Source organism: Oncorhynchus clarkii, chromosome 18 (assembly GCF_045791955.1).
Source record: "Oncorhynchus clarkii lewisi isolate Uvic-CL-2024 chromosome 18, UVic_Ocla_1.0, whole genome shotgun sequence".
In the NCBI taxonomy this organism is placed as follows: domain Eukaryota; kingdom Metazoa; phylum Chordata; class Actinopteri; order Salmoniformes; family Salmonidae; genus Oncorhynchus; species Oncorhynchus clarkii.
Genome location: NC_092164.1, coordinates 36,571,397 through 36,583,787, shown reverse-complemented (window position 1 = coordinate 36,583,787; position 12,391 = coordinate 36,571,397). Strand labels below are relative to the sequence as shown.

The 12,391-nt window shown below is 43.1% G+C and overlaps 1 protein-coding gene across 1 annotated transcript; it reads right to left on the bottom strand.

The window, feature by feature from the left end:
- Window positions 1-302: 302 nt before the first annotated feature.
- On the bottom strand, window positions 303-11,741 carry LOC139372595 (proteasome subunit beta type-2-like). Its single transcript, XM_071112343.1, has 6 exons — window positions 11,533-11,741; window positions 10,704-10,826; window positions 10,430-10,500; window positions 1,332-1,494; window positions 1,023-1,072; window positions 303-496 (listed from the first exon to the last, which is right to left on the bottom strand). The coding sequence occupies exons 1-6, from the start codon at window positions 11,621-11,623 to the stop codon at window positions 392-394; spliced, it is 603 nt and encodes a 200-aa protein (XP_070968444.1). The 5' UTR covers window positions 11,624-11,741; the 3' UTR covers window positions 303-391.
- Window positions 11,742-12,391: the final 650 nt, after the last annotated feature.

Below are 12,391 nucleotides of genomic sequence, written 5' to 3'. Positions count from 1 at the left end.
ACTTAAAATATACTGTGTAAAGAATACACATCTGTAAAATGTAATTATAATTTATTTGTTACTTAACTACAGTAGAAATAAAGTCATGAAAATACCCACATTTAATTGAAAGGTCCATCATTATATATTTGTATTCATTATTCATTTCTGGTCATACGGCTTTTCACTTTCTCATGGTCGACAATGCACACACACACACACACACACACACACAGAGACTACAGCGTCAACAAGAGTACACAGCCAGAAGGCTGTTCTCTTTATAGGGGAGCCTGAAGAAAGCACTACGAGGACAAAAAAGATATCTCAACAGTGCGTCACGTTTTATTGGAACATAAAGGGCAAGGTCTACGGTACAAAAATGTGGGCATTAGGGGTAAGCAGTGAGCGGTCACTTGGCGCCCACAGGGATAAGCTTCTCCAGGTCATGGGTGCCGTCCTTGTCAATCAAACGGACGCTGAAGGAGGGCAGGTTGAGGATGAAGCGGTGGTTCAGCTGGAGCGGAGAGAGAGAGAGGGAGGGAGAGTTAGGTCATGAGTCATATACCAATGCAAGTGTATAGGAGAAACAAAGCTATATGCATGTTATGGCTGTTATGTTCTGTTCCTTGAACAGTTCTCGCAAAATGTCGTTTTCCTAATATAAAGACATCTCTATTTGACAAATTAAAGTCACATGCACCCGACTGCTGATTGTGATTATCCTGTAACATCTCCAAATGTGATGACTTGAAACCAACAAATAGTTTTTATTTGTATTTTTATTTAACTAGGCAAGTCAGTTAAGACAAGTTCTTATTTACAATGACAGCCTTACAGGGCTGCAGTAGGCTAACTGCCTTGTTCAGGGGCAGAATATTATTTTTTTTACCTTGTCAGCTCGGGGATTCGATCCAGCATCCTTTCGGTTACTGGCCCAACACTCTAACCTCAAGGCTACCCTCCACCCCGTAAAGGTGGTGGTGATGAAGCACAGTGCCGTCATTCAGTTAGCTCTAAACAGGAAAAAGAAACGAGCTCACCTCCTCAATGCACTTCTTCAGCAGGTCCATGGCTTCATCCCGAGTCAGATCTGAAGCACGAGAGTGATGAGAGAATTATGGTTAGCTTCACGTCCAGATGAAGTTGAACTTAAATACAAGAACTCTTCAGTCATTTAATATTAAATCCCGTGAAGTGTTGAGAGAGCGAGAGAGAATAGGGGAAACCGACAAGAGGAATGGAGCAGAAGATAGTGAGCGACGGAGTCAGAAAGAGGAGAAAAGGGAGAGATAATGAGGCCAATAAAATAGAGGAAGAGTAAAAGATGTGGAGAGGGAGAGAGATCCCACCTGGTCTGTAGTAGCGGTCGAGGATAGACAGGGTGAGGTAGGCTCCGTGGCCGTGGGCAGCGAAGGGGGCCTTGGCCAGAGCAGACAGGTGATCCATATAGTAGAGCCCTGGGCCGTCCGTCTCATCAAACCCAGCCAGCAACAGGTTCACATGGTAGGGAGTCTGGTGAGAGAGGAGACGAGGAGATATGGGTCAGTGAAGACATGGAAAAACAATTGGGATTGTTACGGCGATACTGTCGCCACATCTTGACATTATGGTGTTATGACAACGTTCTCACAATGGGCATGTGATGAAGGACGACACACACAAAATTATAAACACACACAATTACAATTCTTTGTCCGCATTCAAACAACAAAGGTCCTGTTTTCTCTTCCTCTGTTATTATCCTCCGAGGTTGGTGTTACGACATCGACCAATAGTCAGTCCCATAGAGACTAAACGATTGAATAATACACCTTCTCTAGCGATCTCTCTCTACGGTCAGCACACTGAACCATCATTGCACAAGCTGGGTGCCAGACACTAGGAAGCGGCAGTGTGATTAAGAGCACAACAGAAGGCAACTAAAAAGATACCCAGTAACAGGTTATTTTCAGATTGTTCCAACGTCGCTGCTATTAATGATCAGCTTTAATTTGGAAGTAAACAAAACGGGAGGTAAAACAACAGCAGCACAAGAGAACAGGGAGGGGTGTGAAACTGTCGCAAACCTGGAGGGTGGGGGGGTAGATGGGTTAGAGAGGACTGAGGGGGGTTAGGTGGGTTGGGAGGGGTGTTGGAGAGGGGGGGGGGGGGTCGTGGTGTCACTGGCAGTGTGACATCTGCTGGGATACGGACCCCCGCTGTTGCCCCCCCCACTCCCGCCTTCACCCTATGCCCTGGAGTAATGCCAGGGCTCATTAAAAACTTCTGAAGTAGTCTCCCTCCTTCCCTCTCCCTTAAAATTACTTTTTACCCTTCTAGCCACTCCATTTCAATGAGCTCTTCTCCGCTTTCGCAATTCTCCCCTTTCACCATCCTCCCTCCTTGTTATAATCCCCCTATCAGGACAAATTGAAGTTACAGAAAGCGGTCATGGCGCCGCGCCCTGGATTGACGTTTGACAATTGCGGAGTTTCCTGGTTCAAATGAGTTAAACCCACTGACGCTATGAAACGAACGTTACAATTCAGCAGCTAAGCTTTGCATATGAACCCAGTCCTAGAGGGAGAGCGACACAGTGGATGTCCAACCTGACATCCCCTGAGCCGCAGTAACCTGCTGTCATCTGAACACCTGCCCCAAGTATCAACGTTGTGTATGTGCGAGACCCTTTCTTCGGGGGAAAGAAGGGCTGACTTGTCACACTCCCTGTGGAAAGGGGTTATGTCTCGCCAGACCATGCCTGAACTCATTGGTGTCCCCCGAGAAACACCCCAGTGGCGTCACCCACACTCACCCGAGCAGCACCCGTCTTACAGGTTACCACCCACACTCACCCGAGCAACACCCGTCTTACAGGTTACCACCCACACTCACCCGAGCAACACCCGTCTTACAGGATACCACCCACACTCACCGAGCAACACCCGTCTTACAGGTTACCACCCACACTCACCCGAGCAACACCCGTCTTACAGGTTACCACCCACACTCACCCGAGCAACACCCGTCTTACAGGTTACCACCCACACTTACCCGAGCAACACCCGTCTTACAGGTTACCACCCACACTCACCCGAGCAACACCCGTCTTACAGGTTACCACCCACATTCACCCGAGCAACACCCGTCTTACAGGTTACCACCAACACTCACCCGAGCAACACCCGTCTTACAGGTTACCACCCACACTCACCGAGCAACACCCGTCTTACAGGTAGGTTACCACCCACACTCACTGAGCAACACCCGTCTTACAGGTAGGTTACCACCCACACTCACTGAGCAACACCCGTCTTACAGGTTACCACCCACACTCACCCGAGCAACACCTGTCTTACAGGTTACGGCGTAAAAAATACAGTGCTGGAGCTGGCATCGAAATAACCCTTCCTCCTCATGACACCTAGGAGGCCACCAGGCAGCAGGCTCGTTAAATCCAGCACCTGAACTCAGGCCAAGTCCCAAACACATATGTCTTCAAAAGAACCTCATCACACACACACACACCAGAGAGATGGGGTGTCCAACGGTATTAGGCATTCAACTAAAAAGGAGGATGTATGGTTGTGTCTGGTGATGAACGAAGTGAACCGTGGTAAATCAACCCCGCTCGCTCTCCCTCTCGTCTTCCACGTGCCAGCGCTCGCTCCCCCTCTCCTTCCCTCCCCCTCTCTGTGCACCGTGCCCTCCCTCCCACCCTCTTTGCACCGTGCCCCAGGACATGTTCTCTTTATTGGCATTTCCCCTCAATCTGCTGTATTAATTGTTCATCTGTGCTGGAACAGGGGAGTCATGTGCAATATGGCACTAGTAATTATTTGTGCCCGCGCTGTACTTAAAAACAAAAACCCCATATGCAACACTAGCACCAGGCAAACTGTTGCCGTGGCCTTTTTACTAAATCTTTAAATAAAGCAAGAGGGCTTACTTGTTCTTTGGGATACAACCCAAGAGGCTACATACGACTGAGATAATGGTTTATAACAGAGAAAGCCTGTAAAGTTCATCACCGCTCTTAAACAAGAACAGTGGCTGTGCTGTCCATTTTAAGAAAAGAGTTTTTGAAATGCATAATGCAGTTGACTTCAGGCTGCCCTTCTCTCACACCATTCCTGGTAGGTACACAGTGCACCCCCCCCCCACCCAATGCCAAGCTCTATCACCACCACTCATCCCCTGATGTTTTCGCACCACAAGAGACATCCTCTTCACTTAACAGCTTCGCGACCCTCCACTCAGGTGGACGAGAGAGAAACATTCAGAAATGTTCCGGAACGTGTGGAAAACGTGTTTATCTAACATATGTGCATGTCCAAATACTCTGGGGTGGGTGTGAATTGGAGAGCACAGCTAAAGGAAGGTGTGGGATGTCGAGGAGAAACTGTTTGGAAGCCCTGCGAGAACGGAGAACAGCGTACGGAAATTCAATATACATTAACAAGGATATATGTACCACAGGGTAAAAAAAATATGTTTTTACTGCCTTTGGGCAGGCATGAATTTCTGAATATTTTGTAATGTTGTCCGATATCTAAAGCACATATTGAACCAGTAGCAGCCCAACTGTAACACCGACTCTCAATTGCACACGCCCTTCTGTGCCGTGTTGACTTCTGGGCCTAGTTCAAAGCCCTTGGGACCGGCCCCCTTTCTAGCTTCCCTCTCCCACTCCCTCCGCTCCCCCCTCCCTGTGTCCCACATTCCCTCCTCAGCCCCACTAATTGTTTTTTGTAATTATTTTCATCCTTCTGCTATTGTGACAGGCAGCGGCTGCACTACTCCTAACATATTAACCTTGCCGCAACCATATGAGATTGAGAGGGACGGATACGAGGAGACTTGACTCGGATGTCCTTCCCACACTTTCCTTCTGGCACACACACAATCGTCATACACACACACGTTCAATGCTTCACAACCAGGGAGTGGTAGGACAGGCACCCGATGGGTTGCGCTCTGTTTCTGCCGCAGGTGTTGCCTACCCTTGAGACTGGAGCGACACTTAGGCCAACTCACAACATATTGACAACAGTCTCTGGATCGGTCAAAATAAACTCGTCGCCCACATCTCAGACTGATATAGTAGAGGTACACAACGGAGACAAGATGCGCGTAACGTGTGCTACACGAGCGCGCCATGACAGTTTTTTATTTTTTAGCTGCTTCGCTGGAAGAGGCAGGCATGCTTGTGCCCAGTTTTCCTCGGAAAACGACGGGAATGTCTCGCGCTCCGCAAAAGTTAAGTGTCGCAGGTCCATTAGACTGAAATCTGACCTGAATGTGTGACATAGTAGGGACGTCAAACATTCAGCCCGCTGCACAAGCACCTGGTAAGATTTTGCTTAGGAGCACCCCCCCCCCCCCCCTTATCTTTAAAAACGGTTAAACTAGTGAGAAATATAGCTATGTGATATTTGAACAAATAATTCACCATCACCCTAAAATAAGATTATTTTGACATATCTAATTCATGTATATTTACGCTACTTTTCATGTGGACAGTATGTGTTACTACATTACACAAGCTGACGTTTTGACCACATCCAATTGGGGGTAACTACACATCTTTTTTTCTTGTTTTACCTCAGATTGGTCAACAAGATGATACAAGATCAAGTGCTTAAAACCAGGGGTTGGATGCGGTTCAAGGAAAATAACTGAAAACACGAAAATAAAACGTTTTCAAGGAACAGAAACGTAACGAAAGTGATTCATACTGTTCCGGAACAGAACCGTTATTTTAAGAGCATGGGAACCAGTTATTACCTGTATTTTACGTCCCCTGCATTTTTCTTTATAGTGCCACAACAAAACAAAGTGCCTATGGGTGTTTGTATAAGCTATAAGGGGGAACATTGCTGTATAAGGGGGCGGCAGGGTAGCCTAGTGGTTAGAGCGTTGGACTAGTAACCGGGAAGGTTGCATGTTCAAATCCCCGAGCTGACAAGGTACAAATCTGTCGTTCTGCCCCTGAACAAGGCAGTTAACCCACTGGCCGTCAATGAAAATAAGAATTTGTTCTTAACTGACTTGCCTAGTTAAATAAAGGTTAAAAAAAAAATATATAATTTCATTGTGATATTTTCACACATCTTAATCCTGGAAAGAATTTTCTGAATGACAGTCAAGTGACCAATAGCTGTTTGACTACCACAACAGTCCCAGTGCTGGAATAAAGGTGTTGGGCGAGGAATGTCAAGAATATTTATGTCTCTCATTCGTTACGCCAGTGAAGACAGCCTGGATCCACATTGGATCTAATATCCCTAGCATATTGATGTTGATCATCTGTTCTCTGCTTGATTTTCAGCAGGGTGTCGTCAGATTTAACAGAGAAAGCATCAAGGTAATGGGTTTGTGTTTTCGTGTGTTGGCGCCTTCGATTAGACACGGAGTATACTGGGCGCAATCATAGACTATTTCGCAACACCCAACGTTATTCCTATTAATTATTATGTATATAAAGATGACAAATTACATAGCCTAGTAGATCTGGTAATGAAATAACATGACAAATACATTTTGGTTTCCATGTTACACCTGCAATTTTAAAAACAATACAAGGGGCTTGAAGTAGCCTAGGCTACTTGAACTTGTTGGAGCTCAGAAATTCATGTACTGGAACAGACATACCTTGAAAATCAGACATTTCCTAAAGTTGTTGCTTGAGAAGTCCTTGTAATTATTGTAGCCAATAGGGTCTCCTGCTCCCCTATAATTATTTGCGATTTCATTTTAATCTTTGTTTTGGAGAGAGATGTGGCCACTGGTTTGATACCAGCTGATTCTATTGAAAGGTGTAGCGCTACTCTGTTGCGGTAAAACTAAGTGTAGTTTTGAGGACGACAACATCGAATGCTGGCTTTAACTTGGCTTCCTATACAAATCCCTCCATTACAAAAGGGAACAAGGTTTTTGGTTGGCTGTTAAAAAAACAGCGATGGTGAGATTAATTCTACAGCTATTCGTGGCTTTATGATGTGTGCCTGTGTCAGCCACATAGGCTACAGAAAAATCTCCATGCATGTATCCAATTTATTTAGTCAGGCAATTCCACATTCTCACATAATTTAAAATGTAATAATAATTTGAATATCAATGCATTGACAAGGCCTACAAAATGCATTATTCTTAAAGTGGTAAGGGCCTACATTTTTAAACACTTTTTTGGGGAGGGGGGAAGAGTCTATTTTAAGTCTTATGTACAATTATATAAAAATTATAATTAAGTGATTGAAGACGTCCTTGAATTTGACTTGCCACTCTCTGTATGAGCCCTGCTTAAAGGATGTATAATCCTAGGCCTATGTTGTTGCATAGGTGGCGTTATGGGGCAATGTGCATATATTCCTCTAAGTACACGTGTGGACCTGGATAAAAGTCTGTTTTATTTATCCTAATGTCACACATTGGCCCCATGATTTATAGAAAAACCCCTATGCAAAGCCCTCACTCACTCAGACACTTACTCCAGCGTACCTGCAAGCTGGAAATCTTTGCCTGTGTGTGTTTCGGCTACCTGCTCCTCCAAAGCATTAGGCTACTGTACTGACGTTACAAGCTTGATTCAGTAGACAGGGAGAGAGGTTTTTGATGAGCTAGAGATGTATGAATTAACTTGTTCAATGGTAGTTAAGGATACTATAGGCCTAGTTATCACATTTCACATTGGATTAATTAACTACAACAAGGCAAAGATGTGTGTTTTTAATTCTGGTGCGCTCTGCACACATAAGCTCGTTAGCTAGCTACCTCGCTCAAGCTCGTTAGCTAGCTACCTCGCTCAAGCTCGTTAGCTAGCTAGCGCTCAAAAAGGCATTCAAAGTTCCTCTATAGAAACAGCTCCTAAGTATAACTCTGTGGACCTTATTCATATAATACGTCATAACAAGATGCACAGCGCTTCAAGCCGCCTTCTCTACCCTCCCTCGCTCTCGCTTGAGCCATTTGCTACACGTGTACGTCTATCATGCATGTAAACAACTAGCTTGTCTGAATGATAAGCACTGATTGGTGAAGTAATGCAATGAGTAAAAAGTAAAATACTGTTGATTTCACAGGTTACAAAACCTACGATATAAGCCGGTACTTTTCTTTTGTTGCTGGTCAGAACATTGGAATGAAACAATTTGGGGGGGGGGGGGGGTTCTGTTCAGAACTAAACGATTGTAAAATTATTTTGGTTCCAACCAGTTTAAAACATATCAATATCTTTGGTTTTGTCAAGACTTCGAATGCAATTATGATTTTCTTTCTCAAATGGCACTGATAATTCGGGGCGGTCTCTGTATAAAAGTCGACGGCCAAACACACCAATTCTCGGGTTTGACAGTCAAACTATCACTTCAATTTCAGTCAACTGTTGTCACTGTTGGTATCCTACTGTGGGTCGTGTTTCGTTGAGGATAAGCAAAAAATATATATATATATCTATTTTCCTCGATGGCAGCCTCCCGAAATCAACATCCACCATTCCAAAATATAGATATGAGCCTTACAGGCTGACTACACAGCTTGAGACGCATGCGCAAGCGTTGCAAAATAAATGTAGCAATCTATATTACTCAATTATTGCGCACGCCAACGAGAGTATGCATTGCCAAGGGCTAAAACAGAAGTCAGTTCTATTTGTGACGCAGATCGCGCTGCAAGTCCTGCCTCTCCCATCTCCTCATTGGTTTGTAGAAGCAGGTACCCACATGGCATCTCCTCATTGGTTATACCCACGTGGGTGTCAAAGACGAACGAGGTCAGTGGCGCTAATGCACCTAATTTATTAAAGTTGTAGATCACAATATAAAGTCAAGAGAAGAAAAAGCCTGGAAGGAAGAGAGATGACTAGAAACAATTTGATTGACCGTTTTTGTGTGGATTAATAGGCGGAGTAGAGGACCTTGTGCATTTCAGGTAAAATAACTACATGTTTATATCCCAGGACAAATTAGCTAGCAACAGCAAGCTAGCTAAATAGGACAAATTAGCTAACAACTGCAAGCTAACTTGCCAAATTGCCATAAATGTTTAATGCTTTTCAACCTGTCCCCAAATTAATATAATTGGTTCAGACTTTGTTTTCGATATTTCAACCTGCATAGTATCCTGATCGTGTCTGGTGTGGGGGGTACAAAATCAACATGTGAGCGTTCGGTTTGGTGAGCTTGTTAGTTTTAATAGGACATGCAACCTCATCTCCCCCCTCTAACGCAATTGATAAAGTGATAATAGATTTTTATTTTACCAGGTAAATTGACTGAGGACACATTGTCATTTACATCAACGACCAGTCATTTATTGCCAATTGACAAAATAACAGGGTTTTTGGTATGTGTGCAGTTTATAAGGTGTTCATAAAAATAAAAAAATGTATGTGTAGATAATACGTTTTATGTTTAAGTTTTCAATATATAAAACTTTCTGCATATTAGATATTGACTTGGACACTTAAACCATTTTGACATTGACATTAGGCTATTAGGCTATTTATCAATATGTCGTGTCAACAGGAAGTGGCATCATTTTCAATTTAAGTTTTAGGAATATATAAATATAAAACGCAACATGTAAAGCGTTCTCATGTCTCATGATCTACAATAAAAGGTCCCAGAAATGTTCCATATGCACAAAAGGCCTAATTCGCTCAAATTGTGTGCACAAATTTGTTTACATCCCTGTTAGTGAGCATTTCTCCTTTGTCAAGATAATCCATCCACCTGACAGGTGTGGCATATCAAGAAGCGGATTAAACAGCATGATTATTACACAGGTAAATGCCCACTAAAATGTGCAGTTTGTCACAACACAATGAAATAGATGTCTCAAGTTGAGGGAGTGTGCAATTGGCATTCTTACTGCAGGAATGTCCCCCAGAGCTTTTGCCGGGGGGGAAGGGAATTTTCATTTATCTGCCACAAGCCCCCTACAACGTCATTTTAGAGAATGATCATTCCGATCAATCATTCCGATTGGCTGAGCCTGGCTCCCCAGTGGTTGGATTTCACATAACTGGGCAGGGGTGCAGCCATGTGTGGGCCTGGGAGGGTATAGCACAACCCCTTGGGAGCCAGGCCATGGCTGCGCCCCTGCCCAGTTAGGTGAAATCCATAGATTAGGGCCTAATTCATTCCTTTCAATTGACTGATTTCCTTATATGAACCTAAACTCGTTAATTATTGCATGTTGCGTTTATATTTTTGAGCAGTATAACTTGAATTTTCAACCTTAACTTCCAATGGTATTGTATTTATTCAGGTAAAAACTGCTGAATGAGTCCAACAATGTGCTGTGATTGATTTATGTTGATGACATACCAGAAATCACCAAAATGGGTTTGCTCAGCCAAGACACTGGCTAAGTGGCAATAGCACAGAGCAACTTTGGAGTATCGCAGTATGGTATGCTAGACTACATTGGAAAGAAATAAAAGCATTGGTCCACATTAAATAATTACCCTGCTTCGAAGGTAGTCTGCAAGGTTCTTGCGTGTGAAGTTGGCTGCTGCTGTTGGACTGAGTTCATAACCTGAAAGAGTCCAAATGAAAGGAAAGCCCCATCAGATGTCACCATGGGGTAGCACATTACCGGTGGAAAAACATTCATAAATAAAATGTACAAACAATATTCACAACGAGTATTGAATGCACATATGTCAGTAGCGGTGGCATGAATAGTACTAGGCCATCTTTATTTTGACACCAGAGAAACAAGAAATGGGTGGCACTTACCATTCCTCATTTTGTATAGCTGAATATTCTTCTGAATATACTCTGCAAACTGCACTGTGTCTCCTGCCTCTCCCACACATAGCAACAGAATCTTATCGCTCAGCTTGAACATCTTGTCCTGGTCTGAGGGCGATAGACAAGGTGTTAGTTATTTAATCACATACGCACTCCGGTGACATGTTCAACATGACATATAGAAATAAATCCAAATAATACATTCTTTAAGTTAGTTTGATTACAAATAGCTCTACTCGTTCAGACTTTTCTTACTTTGAGGAAAATATTGCAAGTCATTTTGATAATAATCTGGGCCTGCTAGTGTGTGCGCTCCTTGCTGACTTTCACTTTCACAATTGAATGAAGGGAGTTAGCTAGATGGCTAGCCTTTTTAGGTAGCTAGTGCAAATCTGCTTGGGGTTTGTGGACATGCAAGTTAACAAGCTTACTAGCTCTTCCAACACAATTGTTAGCAAACAAACGCTGGTGATAACTGGAAGCCAAATCAATTCGGTAGCGAGTGTCCGCTTTTCTGATCTCGACTCATTGGCCAGGGAGGAAGCTTCCTAGCTGATTAGCTAACATAGATGCTAACTAGTTTGCTAAACTACTGTTATCTCATAACATGTAAACTAGCATGCTTAGCTAACTAGGTAACAACAATTATAATGAATGTTTCAGTAACGTTATATGATTCAAAAATGAAATGTGTGAGACAAATATTTAGGCCATTTTGCTGATTTTACAAATGAGTTCATGGCTAACAAAAGCAGGCTAAATAACGTTAGCTAGCTGGCTAATTTAGCGACTAGCTAACTGCAAACGAGCATACCCTGTTTCATCTTAACGATGCTGTGGGCTGCAACATTATCAGCAGCAACTAGGACAAAGTCTTGTCCCTGAATTCCGATCAAATATTCCATACTGTAACTTCCGAGTAACAATTTTGAAGTAAAGTTTTGCCTGAGGAACAACGCAACCTCGTTCGTTTCCTCAGATTACACAGCAAAACTCGAATGAGAGGCGCATAATGTTGACGTCATGAAATATGACGTTTTTCTCCTTCTCATGTGACAAAGGTCTGGGGGTTTCCACTAGTTACCACAGCCACAAAGTCAGAAATGATTGAAAACAAAAAAACATTCATTTCAGGTTAGGGTTAGGCATAAGATTAGCAGTGTGGTTAGGGTTAGGCTTAAAATAATATTTTAGGAAGATAAATTGTAGAAATGGGCGAGGTTTTTTAACTTTGTGGCTGTGGTAACTAGTGATGACCCAGGTCTGGGTGCTGCCACTGAAAGTCTACTGCAAATGATTGTGGTACAATCTACTGTATCTCTGGAATATACAGACTACTTAATTGTATTGAATTAAATTGGGATGTTTAATAGCCTAAAGCAAGATCAAAGAACAAAGAAACATAAAAAAAACTGTTGAACACACAGACAGAAAGAGACACACACACACACATTCTGCATAAAAGCAAAATTCTTTTTTTTATAATACATCTTAGATTGTATAATGAATTTGTCTTTTTATTGAGTATGATTTCCGTTTGCTTTGGTTTTCAAGTGGGATTGCTCGTTCAGTTTGTTCGGTCCAAACCTCCCAACTCTGTAGCCTGCTGAATGTCAGGTTAGAAAATGATCAACACACAGGTTAGAAAGCCATAAACACACAATTTGCAGATG

Excerpts from the sequence above, each read along its gene's own strand:
- LOC139372595 (XM_071112343.1), bottom strand. The coding sequence starts at position 11,623 with ATGGAATATTTGATCGGAATTCAGGGACAAGACTTTGTCCTAGTTGCT. Across the intron at positions 10,501-10,703 it reads GCTATACAAAATGAGGAATG|GTTATGAACTCAGTCCAACA; the intron begins GTAAGTGCCACC and ends GGACTCTTTCAG. Across the intron at positions 1,495-10,429 it reads CAGACTACCTTCGAAGCAGG|ACTCCCTACCATGTGAACCT; the intron begins GTAATTATTTAA and ends CTCTCTCACCAG.